The following is a 16,284-nucleotide window of genomic DNA, read 5'->3' on the forward strand; positions in this document are numbered from 1 at the left end:
TGGAAGGCTCAAAGCAGGACAGTTGCTTTGGCCACCAGTTAGGATACCACTGGTGATGGGCTTAGGGCATGCAGGAAAACTGACCCCTGACTCTAACGACATGCCTAGTGGTTAGTTTTTTGAGACAGGATCTTGTTAGATAGCTCAGGCTGGCTTAGCACTTGCAATCTCCTTGCCCTGTCTTCTGGTGCTTGGGATTACAGGCATGTTCTGCCACACCCAGTGCCTGCCTTATGTTTGTTAAAACTGACCAAAGCTATGGTGGAGTAGCCTGTATTAATTCTGTCAACTTACTCATCTGTTTGGTAATTTCCATTTTTGCAGAGTACCATTTTCTGAAACTGGTCATTAAATATGTCTTAAAGTTCAAGACCTTAATGTCCCTTCTAGGAACATGTGGGGGTAAAACCAGTATTTAAGGCAACAAATTTCATTGTAAAAAGTGACTCCAACCTTGCTTTATTAGGCGAGGGATTGCAGATCTGAGGAACATTTAGGAGACTGACCCCACAAAAGAGATTTTTAAAAAATTTAATATGTCCAGAGAACAGTGTGGGAAGGGCAGACAAGTTCTATGATTTAGGATATTCATAAGAGCCCTTGTTCTACAGCCAAATGTACAAAAACAGCTTTTCTTACAGAAATATACATCTCTGAGCCAAGGCAAGCTTCTTGGTCGAATGATTGGTAGCTTTTGTTTGGCTCTGGAGGTTTCCATGGAAACAGCCTGAGAGACAGAAAAGGCAGCATTACCATATTATCCGTATGCCACCTGATGTAACTGCACACTGATTCCTTCACGCTGTCCAGAGCAGAGGAGTCGCATCTGATAAGCCTGGATAACGGCAGGCACTGAGTTCACTGGTTATACTCTGAATTTCCTCTCCTCCTGTTTGTTTGACACTTGAAATGAAATTCCAATCAACACCTCCTCTGCACGCTTCCCTCAGGACCTTCTAGCTCAAGCAATGCTTCCTCAGCCAGAAGCCAAATGAAGTAAAGCATCACACTGAGCTTCACGGCCGTGATGTTAAATGTCTATGGCATGAGCTTCCTGCAGCCGCGGAAACGATTTAAAAGACTCCAGTCTGCCATGCCACTCTCATCACCTGTCACTTGCTTGTTATGTCTGGATTATCTGCTTTAATATAATAACTCACTGACCACAATGGTCTCATCTGATTTCAGGTAAGTGCTTCCAGAAAGGCTACAGAAGCAGCCCCCACTCAATGGAATGCATCTGAAGACCACAAACACCACCAGCGACGGGGCTCAGCAAGACAAGAGGAGGTGTTCCACCTCTAGCACCAGGTTGAGGACCACAGAGGGCAGGAGTGCTGCTGGGCTCTACAGCGGACTCTGCAGTTCTGGACCCAGACAGAGCCCACCTGGGAATTCAGAACTTCTAAAAAGAGAAAGCCTGAGACATTGCTGAAAAGTATCAAAACGGATGATTTGCTAGAGAGGTGACTCCATATCATTCCTGTTCACAGAACACAGAAAACATTCTTCCTTTGGGGCAGCAAGGCCAGCCTCGATGGACTAAAGGTCTTGGTAAGCAAAAAGACATAATGCACTCCCAAGAAGAATACATTTCTCATGGAGAGTGGTTTTTCTTTTCTTCCTTTTGCCCCCTTCAGTTTTTTGACAGGGTTTCTCTGGAACCCTGACTGTCCTGGAACTTGCTCCATAGACCAGGGTGGCCTCGAACTCAGGGATCTGCTAGTCTTTACCTTCTGAGTGCTAGGACTAAAGGCGTGTGCCTCCATGTCCCAGTGAGAGTGCTTTTCTAATGGCAATTTGCTTTCCATTCTGTGTTACACAGTGCTGCCTCACGGAGATGATCGGCCCCAGCACATGTGAGGCTGCTTACTGTAGACAACTAGAGTGCAGAATAAAGTCGCAAAGGAGGAACCAAAGGTCTGGTGAAAGGCTGATTTAGAGGTGTGACAGGTAAGAAGTTTTGGCTGAAGTCTCAACTTAACTGAGTTTCATTTCATTGATGGAGAAGCTCAGGCTTCAGTGTGTCACCCATGAGCCAAATAAAAACTGTGACCAGATGTCTTATCTTACTGTGTTAACAGCTCAGGCACCTTTCAACTGTAACACACATCACTCTAGCACCCTTAAGGAAAATGACCAAATACCAGGAAAATGCTGCCTTTGCATGATGACTTTGGCAATTCATGCTCTGGTGTGCTTAAGGTTAAAGGGAAGACCCTGGTCATTTTGTAATAATGCTATGTCCTCAATGCAGGCTCGTTTCCTGAGCACTGGGGAAGCTGTCTGTTGTCACAAGCTCACTCTCTGTGGTGAGTGATGCCCTCTGCAGGTGCAGGGTCATCGGGTGGGCTGAAATGACTGCTGTCTTGAGAATCTGTCCCGATACTTTTAGTCTCTGACTGAAGGTGGACAGACACCTGCACTGCAATCTCTTGGCCTTGCTCACTTAGAGAGCCATCATCTGAATCTCCACCAGGTGAGTTACTGCGCCCTAGCTCTGGGTTAATTACATAGATGCCACTTTGAGCATCCAACGCAGGTCTCTCCTTAATTCTCTCTCCCATGTCATCAGGGTCATCCACTCGCACAGCCTCAAACATTTCCTCAACAAAAGCTCGGCAGTTCAGAATGAGGGGTGGGAGAGGGACACTTCTGGCCAGCTCTTCAATGTAGCGGGCAAACTCCATGGTCTTAAACTGTGTGACCTTGGCCAGCTCCAGGGTCTTAGCCGAGGTGATGATGGGGATGCGCTTGGCAATCTCAAAAGCCTTCTGGAGCTTTTCAGCCCCCTCAGTTCTGAAGAATTCATTGATGGCCTTCTCAGTCTTTCGGAGATGGGTGCTCATCAAGCACAGGCGAGTGACATTCAGGATGAGTGTGATTGTGAAGGCGATCAGGCAGACAACCATATAGTAGACACTCATGTCTCCAGAGGTGAAGATCACACGGAGGGTGACCGAGTAGGAGGCATGAGTTGGAGAAGTGACAATACACGTATAGAGCCCACGGTCATCAAAGGCTACGTTGGTGATATTTAGGAAGTTATCAGAAACCAACCATTTTCCACCTAATAAATCCAACAGAAATGAGAAAAAAAATTACAGAAAAGGCCAACTGCTTTGCCAATATTAGCCATTCTTAAACTACTGCTGCTTGCCTATTACGTTCTACTGTCTAAATCATGTTAGAAAGAGAAAGAAAGGAAGAAAGAGAACAGCAGACCATCGTGTCCGATCAGAATTCTATCAGCAGAAAACAATGAAAAGTGATCTTTCAGTTATCCTAAGGCCAGCATTTCTTTCTCGCTGCCAGACAGGAGACCAGCCTTTCAAGGACATGCTCATCCGTGTGTGAGCCTCCACCATGCTGCTACCTACACATTTCATACATGAGAAGGGCATGTCTCAGAAGTACAAAGACATGTTTATGGGGCGATGGGCTACACACTTTTATCTGTATAGAGATGTTGCTTACTTCCCGTGATGAACTTATATGACAAGGTTCACAAGTTATTTTGTAAAAAGCACCTAGCCTGGGGCCAGAGATGGTGCAGTGGGTACAGGCACTCCTCACTAAGCCTGACGACCTATAGCTATTGCGCTGAGCAGCAGCATGCCTTCACTGCTCTCTGCTTCTTGATTACGGATGGAGTGTGACCAGCTGTCCTGAGCTGCTGCCACTGGCTTCCCTGCAATGACAGGCTGTAACCTGGAGCTGAGCTAAAACAAATCGGTCCCTCCAAAACTCCTTTTGTCAGATTATTTTATTACAGCAGCTGAAGAGATTTTTTTTTGTGTGGTGTTAGAGATCCGAGCCATGTTTGCTAGGAGAGGACTTATCACTGAGCCATGCTCCCCTGCTTAGAGAAGGGGAGAACACTTGTCTCTTCTGGGTTAACTTAAATGAGGAATACCCTCTATGTTTTAAGGATAATACCGTCTATCTTGATAACAGCATTTCTTCAAAGTTTAGCTCACAGAGATCCTAGGATTTATTATCTTTTTGGGTTTCATGGTAACTTCTTTTTGAGGTACTTTATATCTCAAGTACTTACCACAAAGGTTTTTCCTTTCTTTTCTTTTTAATGATTGATTTTTTAAAAAATGTGCATTGGTGTTTTACCTGCATGTATGTCTGTGTGAAGGTGTCAAATCCCCTGGAACTGAAGTTACAGACAGTTGTGAGCTGCCCATATGGGTGCTGGGAATTGAACCCTGGTCCCCTGGAAGAGCTGCCAGTGCTCTTAACTACTGAGCCATCTCTCTAGCCTTCTTCCTTCCTTTTTTTTTTTTTTTTTGAGACAGGATTTCTTTGTGTAGCCTTGGCTATCCTGGAACACTCTCTCTAGACCAGAGTGGCCTCAAATTCAAGAGATCTCCTGAGTGCTGTGAGGATGGTAAGCCTTGATTGGATTGTCAGTGTACAACTCTAAGAAATATATATTTGTACATACAAATACATATATATGTATATACATACATATATGGTATGAATAAGTCTATATACCGCAGTGTATGTGTGGACATCAGAGGACAACCTGTGGAAGTTGGTTCTCTCTATGTTGGTACAACTTGGCAGACTTGGTGGCAAGTGCTTTTACTTACTGAGCTATCTTGGTGACCCATCACTGTGCAATTCTTTTTTCTAATTAATTCATTAATTAGGGTTTTCCAGCCAGGACTTCTCTGTGTAACTTTGACTGTCCTGAACTCACTTTGTAGATCAGGCTGGCCTCCAACTCACAGAGATCCACCTGCCTCTGCCCCTTTTGTGGTGAGATTAAAGGCATGAGCCACCACTGTCTGGCTCATCATGCAATTCTTAAGACAGAAATAAAGATTAGAAGAGAAACTTTGTTTTCAAGTAAATTAAAGTTAGATTAGGAAAAAAAAAAAGCTGAAGTTGAGCATGGTGGGGCATGCTAGTAATCCTAGGACTTGGGAGTGTGAGGCAGGACCAGCCAGAGTTCAAAGTCATTCTTGGCTATGCAGAGCTCCTGGTGAACTTGAACTATAATACTTTGCTTAAAACAAATTAAAAAGAAAAAAGAAAAGGGAAACTCAACAGGAAGGAAACTAATTTACTGTCATGTGATCATTTTTAAAATTTATATCTATCCTTTTTATAAAACATTATAATTATTGTTTTGTTTTTTTTTTTAATATGTATAATACTTCAGACCTTAACCCCTACCTCCATGCTAGGGATCAAACCCAGGGCCTTGTGCATTCTAGAAAGCTGCTCAACCACTGGATGGGTATCCCTAAGCCCCTTTGGAGCACGTCCCCTTGACATCTTGTCTTGGAGAATTCTTGCTCATTATGTCATAACCCCCAAGAGTCACCAGGCTGATCACATCTCTCAGGATTACCTCTGCTGTGCAGCTGCTGTCCTTTTGAGTTGTACCAGTGAACATCTCCATACTGATCCATGGTGAGAAGACACTCCAGGGAAATGTTTGTTCCCTCTTTGGCTATGATGACATCATCACCTGAGTAGGATCCTGCTGAGAGTTCAAAGCTCGGGAGAAATGATACATTGTAGGAACTCTGATTTGCTCCCAGTGGGGCCACATCTTCCAAAACCAGAGCAGCTGGCACAAGAGTGACCACAACAAAGATGGACAGGCAATGATGCAGCTTCATGGGAAAATCAAAGGCAGTTCTGTTTAGACTTGGAAAACCCGGAACGTGGCTACGCTGAACAGGATTGCAGTGAATGACTTGTTGCTGGTAGAAAAGATTTCCAAAGATGTGGTCCAAGAGTGTTCTGTGCTTTCAAGATTAAAAAGATGAGTGTGGAGGCCAGCCTAAAAGAAAGCCATATAGTGTTTATCCTACTGAGACTTGTCATGGGATAAGACTGCATGCCCCAGAAATGAACAGCCATGAGACCAATTCAATACCTAGTGCTGAGAGCAGGACTGACTAGAGCACTACTCAGAGACGGTGAAGCAATGCGGAGCCAGGTATCAGCAGACTTCTAGTCAGGCAAACCTTGTTGCCAGTGCCCCCACCAAGGCAAGCAGCTTTCTCTGGGCTCCTACTTTCTCATCTGCCCACTGAGGAGAAGGACGACAGACTCTAAGGATGCTTCTGGCTCTAAATGCTGAGGGTCCGTTTCATTTGGAAAATTCTATGCACAGGGAGCCAATGAGAGCTGGAATATAATTCAACGATCTTTTATTTCACCCTGCACCACAACCATATGCCAAATCAGTATGTAAAGGAACTGAAGTGTCTTATTCATTGCCATGGAGATCAGAATCTGTACTCCAACTACATCTGTAGCTCAAACAAATAATTCAGGGACAGCTGAGGTAGAATCTGGTCTTGTTAGGAAAAAACCAAAACAAAAATACTGTGTGACCTACAAAGACATTGACTTCTGAGGCTATATAGCCTCCCCCTCAGAATGCTATAAAAAACAAAACAAGTGCTGGAGAGATGGCTGAGCAGTTAAGAGCACCGTCTGCTCTTCCAGAGGTCCTGAGTTCGATTCCCAGCACCCACATGGTGGTTCACATGATGATCTGATGCCCTCTTGTAGCATGCAGGTGTACATGAAAATAGAGCCCTCATATACATAAAATAAATAAATCTTAAACAAAACAAAACACAAAACAAAAACTTCCAACTTTTACATTTAAAAGACAAAACAGTACATTTAATAGTATGCACAAATAACAAATTTCTTGATGGAAATCTAACAAAACTAATATCTTAAGTGTGTAGTTGGTAGAAGTACAAAAATACAACTACAAGGAAAGACTATTAGACAAATTTGGAAGAGAATAAAATATGACTGAAAAGCAAAATAAAAGTCTAGGCTGAGTCCAGGTGCTTATGATTTTCTTCTTGCTAATTTGATTCCCCACGTTAAAGCACCAACTCACAAGGAAAATGTCAACTTACACTTCTATAAATATGTGGCGAGACACTCTGCTTTATTTCTTGTCAAAGTCCAAGGTAATTAGCTTTGGGGATGGCATTTATCTCCTTTTATACTCACAGGAAGGCTGCTTGATCATAGAACATAAAAACCAACGGGTCATTGTATTTTGCCATTAAACCCTCACAGTCTGAATTATAAGTTTTAAAACGTCATTTAATTTTCATTATGCTTCTAAAGAACTGGATGAATAATGACAATAAAAAAATCTCAGTCTTTAAACTTGGGGAGAGACTACTTAGAATAAAACAGAACTTCAGACTTTGGCTCTGCAGGAGAGATTAAACGTGTTTACTTCCATTTCCTCATAAAAACCGACTAAAACAACACTGAAGAAAGCAGCCTTGGGCATTTAATAAACAATTTAGCTTAATGGGAGGCTAATCTAATAACCAAGGTGACAGGCACGGACAATGAAACACTGATGAGGACCAGGAGCCGGTTTTGTGCTAGTACAAGCTTCAGGTTCCTGGTCCCTGAAGACGAACAGATCTGACAGAGCAGACTAGCAGTTCTCACGGTGAGTATTCCAAGCTTCCCCTGAACTCCAACAGGGACTTCCCCAGGTCCATCCGAATCACCCCACTGCCGTACTTTTTACTATGTGCTAAGGCAAAACCTTTAAATCCACTCATTCTCTTTGTGTGTATTTATTTTAAAGGGAGGCTGTGGAGAAAATCACCTGTGTGGTTGAGTGTAAAAATGACTCACTTCAATTACTGCCACATGCTTTAGGCTCAGAGCCGAACATCCACTATCTTATCTGTGCAGCCTTGTGGTGTGAGGACGGCCGGCTCAGCAGTCCTTGTGGGGCCAGCCACTGCCAATGTGCTTGTGCAGAGAAGGTCTGTTCCACACTGTGTTCTCTCGCTGCCTTGATCCGCAGTCATGCCCATCCCACAAGGAAGCTGTGTCTCTTGAACTACTCTATTCTTTGACCTGATCTTCAATTCTTGTTTGAACAAGTATCTCTTTTACTTACCCAGCCATTATAATCCCCAGAGTCCGTCTCTGATTTCATGTCAGAGCCAAGAATCCAACCCAGTCTCTTTCTGTCCAGAATCAGGATCCAGCATTCTCTGCCCCTGAGTCTGGTTGTTAGGTCTACCTGTCACTACGACGTGTGGCTCTTTCCTGTAAACCTCTTGACCAGTGACCCCTCTGCCTTTAGCTTGTGCCTTGCCTTCTTCTACCTGAGCATTCCATTCTCGATCTGCCCATCCCTCAGATCTACTGCGTTGTTTACACTCCGGGGAGGCTTCCTGCTTAGCTCCACACTTTGAGTCTTCCTGCATTTCTGCCTTGGGTAGCATCAAGCACAATGTAAGTCTTCTGACAGGTTGGCACCTAGTAGACGCTCAGTAGAAACTTGAATAGATGAGAATGTGGGTGTCTACACTGAAACTCAGTGCTGGTACAGGTAGAGAGGAAGGTGCCAGGATAGGAAGAATTAGCCCAGACTAGAACTGTGGAGAGCTTCTTGGTTTGGCTTTTGTTTTCCCTATCAACATGGTGGTGTCCATTTCAGAGCCTGAAGCAGGTGGCAGTATCTCTGGAGTGAGTAACACTGAGTTTCTGGGTGTAGCCTTGGCTGTTCTAGAATAGCTTTGTAGACCAGGCTGGTCTCGAACTCACTGTGATGCACCTGCCTCTGCCTCCCGAATGCTGGGATTAAAGGTGTGCGCCACCACACCCGGCTGAGTTTCTGTTTTTATACACAAGTGTACAGGCATTTCCCAAACAGACTTGCAACCTCTTCATTACCTGGTACTAGGGGGAAAATGTGTAAGTTAAAAAAAAAAAGTAAAATAAAAAACAATCGCCAAATTCAATAATTCAAAGTATTATCATCACTTGGAGTGCTGTTAAAAATCCAGATCTGATGTGGGCTTAGATCAGCATCCTGGGTGATTCTGAGGCAAGGGTCCCTGGACTGACATCTGGTGGCACTGATGTAGTTCTTCTCTCTGACAGCACTGCAATGGTGCTCTACACTGCTAGAACGCTTCCTACCCCAGAGCTGAGCGGTCACACCCATCCCAGTTCTGGCTTCCTCTGCACTGGTGCACCCGAATGCCTGCAATCTGATAAAGCCAGGGTGACAGAGGTTCAGAGTGCAGACTTGATTGAGCCTGTTTCCTGGGTGGACATTCAAGCCTGGATTCTAACCAGCCCTGTAGTTTTTATGAAGGACTTAAAGTCTGTGCCTTGTCCCTTCATTCTTCTAAGAGAGTGACACCTAGAGATAATCCACGTGCAGCATAGTCTGGCAACAGCACCCACTAAATGCACTCTGGTTATTATTGCTGATGGCTATTTAGATGTTGTGCTTAGATGCAAAGCATCTGACAGTTACACCATTAAGCACTTTTACTCAGAATACTATAACTATGTAATAATCTAGGGTGGGGAGGTACCACTGCAATTTCAATTTTTAATTCAAAATATCACTTTTCTTACAGCCTCACCACAAATCAGTATTCCACAACAACAGGAGTCAAAGGGGGTGCTGTATGTCTCATTATCCGAGCCCTGAATTTGTGGCAGACAAGCTAGCTTCCTCATGATCCACTTGTCCTGTGGGTCCCTTTTCAAGCCCTGCCTCTGTCTGCTTCAGTCAATCCCTTAGTGAAGTAAGCTAATTAAAACCTTTGTTCTTGGGATTTCGAATGGAGACATTTGTAGTTCAGGGTCATTTGAGAAGCACCCAGGGTGTTGTGACAGTTTGGTTCAGCCCTCCTATAATGGAAAGCTGGGAGGCAGGACAAGGGGGATCAGACTGAGAGAAGAGAAAGGTATGAGATGGAGGAGGAGGTGGAGAAAGAGGCTCGTGCATGCTGTTTCAGCTCTTACTGAATTCAAGTTTGGTACCAATAACTTTTTTCCTTACAGAAATAAACATCTTTATTTTAATTAAGTAATTAGTTAGTTAATTAATTTAGAGGGTTTCTCTGTGTAGCCCTGGCTGTCCCTGGAACTCACTCTGAGAGCAAGCTGGTCTTTCTCTGCCTCCACCTCCCAAGTGCTGGGATTAAAGGCATGTGCCGCTGTTGCTTGGCTCTCTATTTGGTTTTATTCAAAATTAAAACCACAAATCAATAAAGCTTTCTTGGAAAAAAGGAAGCAAATGGGGTAAATGGTTAGGTAGGAGAAGGAAGGTTAAGCCTTGTAAGCTAACAGAGCCACAGCTGTAGTCACCAGGTGACCCTGCTGCCATCATCCGCAACTAGTCTCTCTCTATAGACGGCAGTGGTTCTCAACCTCACAGGGCTTGCTATCAGATATCCTGCCTATCAGGTATTTACATTACAATTTATAACTAACAAAATCACAGTTATGAAATAGTAACGAAAGCAATTTTACAGTTGGGGAGGCCACCAGAACGTGAGGAACTGTCTTAAAGGGTTCAACCATTAGGAAGGTTGAGAGCCCCCGCACTATGGGGTGTTTTGAACAAAGTGCCCTGGGGCCCGTATCTGCGGTCTCTGTTCTATATTGACAGCCATTTGTGTGGGCTAGGGGTTCACAAACCCCTTCAAAATAGGGTCCAGAGACACACCACAGCCACCCTGAAGCTGGGCCTAGGCCAACGGGAGCACAGCGACTTGAAAAGGACTTCATGCTAGGACATGGGATCTGACAACAGCCTGGAGTGGCTTAGTGAGCACCAGCCACTTCAGACCCGTCACAGGCATAGGAACACGAAGGCCTTCTGGTATCAGCCATGAAGAAACAGAACCCTGCTGCAGGTAGGAGCTCTTGAGCAGATGGAGACAAAAGTGGCCGAAGTCCAAGGGGACAGCAGAAGGGGAGGGAGTGAGGGTTTAGACACCATGGCTTATTCCTCCTATGAAATCTCAAGTTAGCTAGGTGGTTTCTACTACCTGTAACTAAAACTCTGGGTGGCCATTCCCTTTTCCAAAGCAGTGATGATGGACGTTAGCAACTGTTGTGCCGCAACTCATAGCCTGACTTTACACCACTGATTAAATCCGGAACTCCCACCCAAAAGGTGAAGTGGCCAGTGCTTCAAGTGCTGCGCAGGTGAGTCAGACTCGGTCTGCGCACTCAGGAATTTACAAACTAGTTGGGAAGCCGGGGACAGAAACAGTTAAACACACACACACACACACACACACACACACACACACACACACACACACACGCATGAGCAGCGCTGAAGGGAAGTGCAACTGTGCTGCAAATGCAAGAAAAAAAAAGAGGCATTCGTGGGTTTTAGGAGTGAGACCCACTTTTAAATTTGGCACTTTCAGTACCGTGCCTGTTATTCTCGGTGTAGCAGCTGACATGTTAGGATCATGAATAAGCAGAAATGTAGATGATTTTACCCCAGAAAACCACTCTGAATATTGACTATTATTTTAAAAGTCAGGAAGAGAAGAGCCTCCGCTGTCATCCCTAGCAGACTGCTTGGCTGCTGTTCCTGCCAACTGTGAGTGAAGAAATATTTCCATTCGGCTCCAGTTCTCAACAGAGGAAAATACAGAAGCAATGTGGCTGACTTCCATGCCGGTGCCTCAGTAGTAAGCTGGCGGTGGCAAATGCCATTTGTAGAAGTCATTCCGGGATAAGTCAAGGGGGGAAAACACTGGCGCCCAGATGGCAATGTTTTTCACTCCAATTACAGTAGGATACTAATGTCTTATCCTCATAATTAACTGCTCCTTGCTGTACTTACAGCGCATCTGCTCTGCTCTGCCTTCAGTCACACTTGTAAAGTGGAGGTGCGCCTACGAACTGCCACACCGTTGACAAAGTGGCATTCTGAGCTGGCAAAGGGGGAAAGCAAACGGAGAGCAGCTCATCCTCCATCCACTGCGAAGAGCAAACACAGCTGTGCTGCTTACCTCTAGTGCTACCATGGGGATCGGTGACAATGCAGTTAGTCCTGGGGCCAAAGAGAACTGCTGAGCAAGCCTGCAGACCTGAATTCCACCCTGGGACCCACAGAAAAGTAGAAGTAGAGAACTGACTCTACCAGGTTGTCCTTGATTTCCACATACACACCTTGCCTGCCACACATGCTGCCTGTACACACACACACACACACACACACACACACACACACACACACACACTTATTCAAACACAGGTCATCATTTTGAGAGCCATTCACGTAGAAGTTGCTAGTCTATATTTCCAGTCATATCCTGGGGGCCCATCACTCTACCCCCCTGACAGTCTCAGCTCAAATGTCAACATATTTTCTGGCACAATAAAAAACACTCTCTGCATTCATCCTTTTTGGAACTTTGTCTAAATGCAAAAACCACTCTGACTTGTATCCTTTTTATTTTTTCTTTTTGGCACCACAACGACTGGAAGTGGATGGTAAGATCATCTGTGAAATGGGCTTAGACTCAGGGCCTTCTCGTCTCCTTTTCTTTCCTCTGTAGTGTGAAGCTGAGGAAGACCCCACGGCATCTTTAACTTAGGAGCTATAACCCCTCATGGTAACCCAGAACTACTTGTCCAACATACACAGCTTAGAGGGCATCCACACAGCCCTTCCAGTTTCGTAATGCCAAAACTATATGACTATGTAGTTCAGTGCTTAGGAGAACGGGCTCTGGAGCTACAGGTACCGGGTCCTTGCTCTGGGTGAAGCCCAGGCTGGAAAAGCCTGTGTTTTCCCATCTAGTGAATGAGGCTAGTAACAACCACCTCAGCATGCCTGGAAGCACGAATGTAGGCACATTATAAGTACCTTTATACGTAAATAAATATTATTACGCTTTTTACTTTCCAGTTAGGTTCTACTGTATCTGCCCAGATCACAGTCTTTTTATTCCATCTGGGTACCACGCTCTAAGTCCAACCTAGCCCCCTTGTGAAATATCCAAATGCTGTCTTCCAAAGAAAAACAAAATCTATTAGGGGGCTTTTCACTACCCAGGAGATGAGCTTAAAACCTCAGCTAGCATCTGTAACCCTCTAGGAGATGCATATGTAGGCAGCAGTGCCTGAAGTAGGTGTGTTTACAATGTGGTATACGGCCTTTAGCTGCACTCCATCACTGCCTCTGCTGTGCTCTAGGACTCTTAGTTTCCCTGTCTGGAGGTTGATGCCATCGCCAGCCCTTTCTTTACCTAAAAGCACACGATGTTTCCAGCACCCCCCCACCCCCCCCCCACATCTCCCCTCCCCCGCAGCTCCTGTTCTGTGTGTCCTATTCTCTACGGCTAACCTTCTGGCGCTAGTTGCTCTTTTTGCTTATCACTTCCCTTCTCCAGAAACATTTTCCCATGAGAAATTCTATTTTTGTTTTTTCTGAGAAAAGGTCTTGTGTAGTCCAGGCTGGCCTTAAATTTGCACCCCATGATAAACTTAAACTCCTCTTCCTTCTGCCTGTATCTCCATCTCTTAAGTGCTGGGATTACAGACATGTGCCAGCACTTCCACCTGGAAAATATTCTTTATAGAAATGTCAGTTATCAATGAGCTTACTATTTTAAAATAAAAATTGGAGTGATTTTGATTTCGCAAATGGAAACTACTGGTAGTGGTAGACTACATAAACAAAACCCTTTGACACTCTTGGTAGTTTTAAGTGTAATGGACTCCCAAGCCCAAAAAGTTTCACAACTGTTGCTAGATTAATAACAGCAACATGTAAAAGATAAGACAGTTACTAGCTGACCAAGACACACTATTTTATACATTTTTTTCTTTACAAAATAAAACCAGAATAAATCCATTTTATACTTCTAGCTTATTTGTTGGACCAGACATTTTTGTTTGAGACAGGATATAGTTACTTAGCTCTGGCTGGCCTAGAATTCACCATGTAACCAAGGCTAGCCTTGAACTTGAAATCCCACTTCAAAGGAATAGGCATCTAGCGAGGTCCCAGGTAACATCAAGGTACCAAAACTTAAGAGAATTGCCATGGAAAGGAAAGGAAGATATTTGAAGTGGCTGTTACACTTGGGCACTGATGTAAGGGACTGAATATAAGGGGGAATCTAGACACTTTTTTGTTTTTAGGTGCCAGGGATCAAACCCAGGGCCTTGCACACTATAGGCAAATGCACTACTACTGGGATACACAACAGCACACTTTCTTGACACTTGAACCCAAGTCTTGCCTCCTTAGGCTTCAGGTGTCCCCATCTTTACAAAATTACGTTTTAATGCCTTCTTGGTTCTGTCTTGTTCGAGTTTTGTGCATTCAAACTGCCCAGGGGCAAATGAAGCGACGCACTACGCATTGGCGCAACCCTAAAATTACAAATCAAAAGCACGCCACTCTCCTGCTTAGAAACCTTTAATTACTCCTCACCGAGGTCCAAATTTAAAGTCAAACGCCTCACTGACCTGACAAAGGCTCAGTGCCTAGGTCTCTCTCTCCCTCTCTCTCTTTCTGCTATTCTCTTTTGCAAAGCTCTGCTCCTACTCCAGATAGGCAGGCTTCCTCCTCACTTCCTCCCTCAGGGCCGTTCCATCACTCCATTTAAACTTTGAGAACGCACCACCGTTTTGACTTGGTTGTGGTCTCCTTTTCCCCCTCACCTTTGCAGTGAGCTGAAATCAGGGCCGTCACTGGTTTCCCGGACGTCGCCGGCCCCCTCTACTCTTCTGTAAATACTTCCTGGCGGAACCCCAAAACCCACACGAGGCCTTCACGGAGGGCAGACATCCCGGTACCTTCCGTGTCCACCAGCCCCAAGCATCCCTTGTCTCTCAGGAAGCTTAGCTAGCTACCTGAGCAGAGCATTCACTCACCTCACTGGAGTCAGCAGCGCCTCCCGCCCCGGCGGATGCTTGACCCGGAAGCACTCCCTGAAGGCACCCCCGCCTCCGTGCGGAGGCCAGGAGTACTTCCGCGACGGTCGGAGCGGCGAGCGGGCGGCGGTGGCCGCGGTGAGGGGCGGTGTCGGGACTGCGGGGCTTCCGGGGGAGGGCGGCGAAGGGTGGGGTCGCGGTGGTCACGGGCTGAGGGGCTGCTGCGCTTCCGGCTAGGTTTGGTGTTCTTTTCTGCCTAAGGGGCAGAAGAGCTTGTTTACCTCCGGCCTGGGGGTGGGACCTGCGTGTTGACGTGCAGAGCCGGGAGACTTGGCCAACGTTAGCCCGGGAGCCGCCGCCCGGGATGCGGGATGCAGTTCCCGGGGACCGGCAGCGGCGCTGACACCCGGTCGGGCTCTCAGCTGGTCGGAGACCCCAGCCGCGCCGCCGCCGCCTCTGGGTAAATGGGTGGTGGGGACACGTGTGCAGTGAGGCGCCTCGTTCGATTTCTCCAGTTATCTGGATCTTTCTCCTCCAATCAGAAAAGCACAGTTACCACAGACTACCGGGAAAACATTAAACAGTACAATTCCGTATGTCTGGTATGTGTTTAATTTTACTTACATGGACGGTGGAGAAAATCATCAGCACACACACAAAAATCTTGTCTCCTTGCTCAATCTAAACGCCAGGCACGACCTCGGTGCTTATTAAAAATCTTCGTTGCGCAAGTGAAAGAACAGGGGCAACCTGAATGTACCATTTCGGAATGTTCCAGTTTCATAAGATTAAATGAATTTATGCAGCATTTATGTTCTATTTGCTCACATATAGCACATCTGTGGACTATTATCACATGTTGTAACGCGGAGAAAGAAGACAATGGTAGGGTTTTTGGTGTTTGGTGTTTCAAGACAGGGTTTCTCTGTATAACAAGCCACAGCCGTCCTGGACTCTGTAGACCAGGCTGGCCTCGAACACATAGAGATCCACCTGCCTCAGCCTCCTAAATTCTGGGATTAAAAGCATGCGACACCATGCCCTTTGAAAAAAGATAGTTTTAAAATACAATTATTATACAGCGGCAAAAACACCTTCTGGACTTTGCGCGAGCATGTTGGTGTCTTTTCATTAGATCAGCCTTTGGACTGACCGGGGCAGAAATTGCCTTACGTATCTTCCCTGTCTCCGGAGCTGGGTACATAGTAGGAATGCAAAAGATGCTTGCCATGAATAAGTAAATGAGTTTTTATTTTTTCCTGAGTTGGTTTACATGGTGATTGGTACTTTCATATGAATTATTTTTCTCCATGAATTTTGGGACTGCTTAATGTATGCGGTATTGTTTACCTACATAGTCTGGGCAACACAGTGTGTTGTCTTAATCCACCTTTCTAGCCTCCTGCCTCCCCTTGCTTCTTCCCTAATGTATTTATTACTCTACGTGACTATCTCATGGACCACTGACCTTTCTTCTGTGTTGTTCCTGTACTCTTTGTTTTAGTTGCTTTCCTGCTGCTGTGGTAAAACACTCAGACAAAAACAAGGAAGGGCGGTCTTATTCTGAGTCACAGTTCACTTGGC

General features: G+C 45.3%; 2 protein-coding genes across 8 annotated transcripts in view; one reads left to right on the forward strand and one right to left on the reverse strand.

The window, feature by feature from the left end:
- Positions 1 to 515: 515 nt before the first annotated feature.
- MFAP3 (microfibril associated protein 3) lies at positions 516 to 14,839 on the reverse strand. Of its 2 annotated transcripts, none has more exons than XM_084761163.1 (3): positions 14,701 to 14,839; positions 5,375 to 5,812; positions 516 to 3,070 (listed from the first exon to the last, which is right to left on the reverse strand). In XM_084761163.1, exons 2-3 carry the CDS (start codon positions 5,646 to 5,648, stop codon positions 2,301 to 2,303), a joined length of 1,044 nt encoding a protein of 347 aa, XP_084617289.1. In that variant the 5' UTR covers positions 5,649 to 5,812; positions 14,701 to 14,839; the 3' UTR covers positions 516 to 2,300. The 2 variants fall into 2 exon arrangements, with proteins under 2 accessions (XP_084617289.1, XP_084617290.1); XM_084761164.1 differs by lacking the exon at positions 14,701 to 14,839 and adding an exon at positions 14,488 to 14,694.
- The window catches only part of FAM114A2 (family with sequence similarity 114 member A2), a 29,504-nt gene continuing 27,972 nt past the window's right edge, over positions 14,753 to 16,284 (forward strand). For 3 of the 6 annotated variants that reach the window (XR_014775303.1, XR_014775304.1, XM_084761158.1), the window contains exon 1: positions 14,753 to 14,838. The gene's annotated coding sequence lies outside the window, so the exon portion shown is untranslated. Of the gene's footprint in view, positions 14,839 to 14,922; positions 15,161 to 16,284 lie in introns of those variants that run through there. The other 3 variants (XM_084761160.1, XM_084761159.1, XM_084761161.1) reach the window with 3 other exon arrangements.

The sequence above is a fragment of the Acomys minous genome (assembly GCF_964271855.1).
Source record: "Acomys minous genome assembly, chromosome: 16".
NCBI classification, from domain to species: Eukaryota; Metazoa; Chordata; class Mammalia; order Rodentia; family Muridae; genus Acomys; species Acomys minous.

Coding starts and splice junctions, on each gene's coding strand:
- MFAP3 (XM_084761163.1), bottom strand. CDS start 5,648: ATGAAGCTGCATCATTGCCTGTCCATCTTTGTTGTGGTCACTCTTGTG. Junction 3,071..5,374: donor ACAGCAGCTGCACAGCAGAG/GTAATCCTGAGA, acceptor TGGATTTATTAG/GTGGAAAATGGTTGGTTTCT.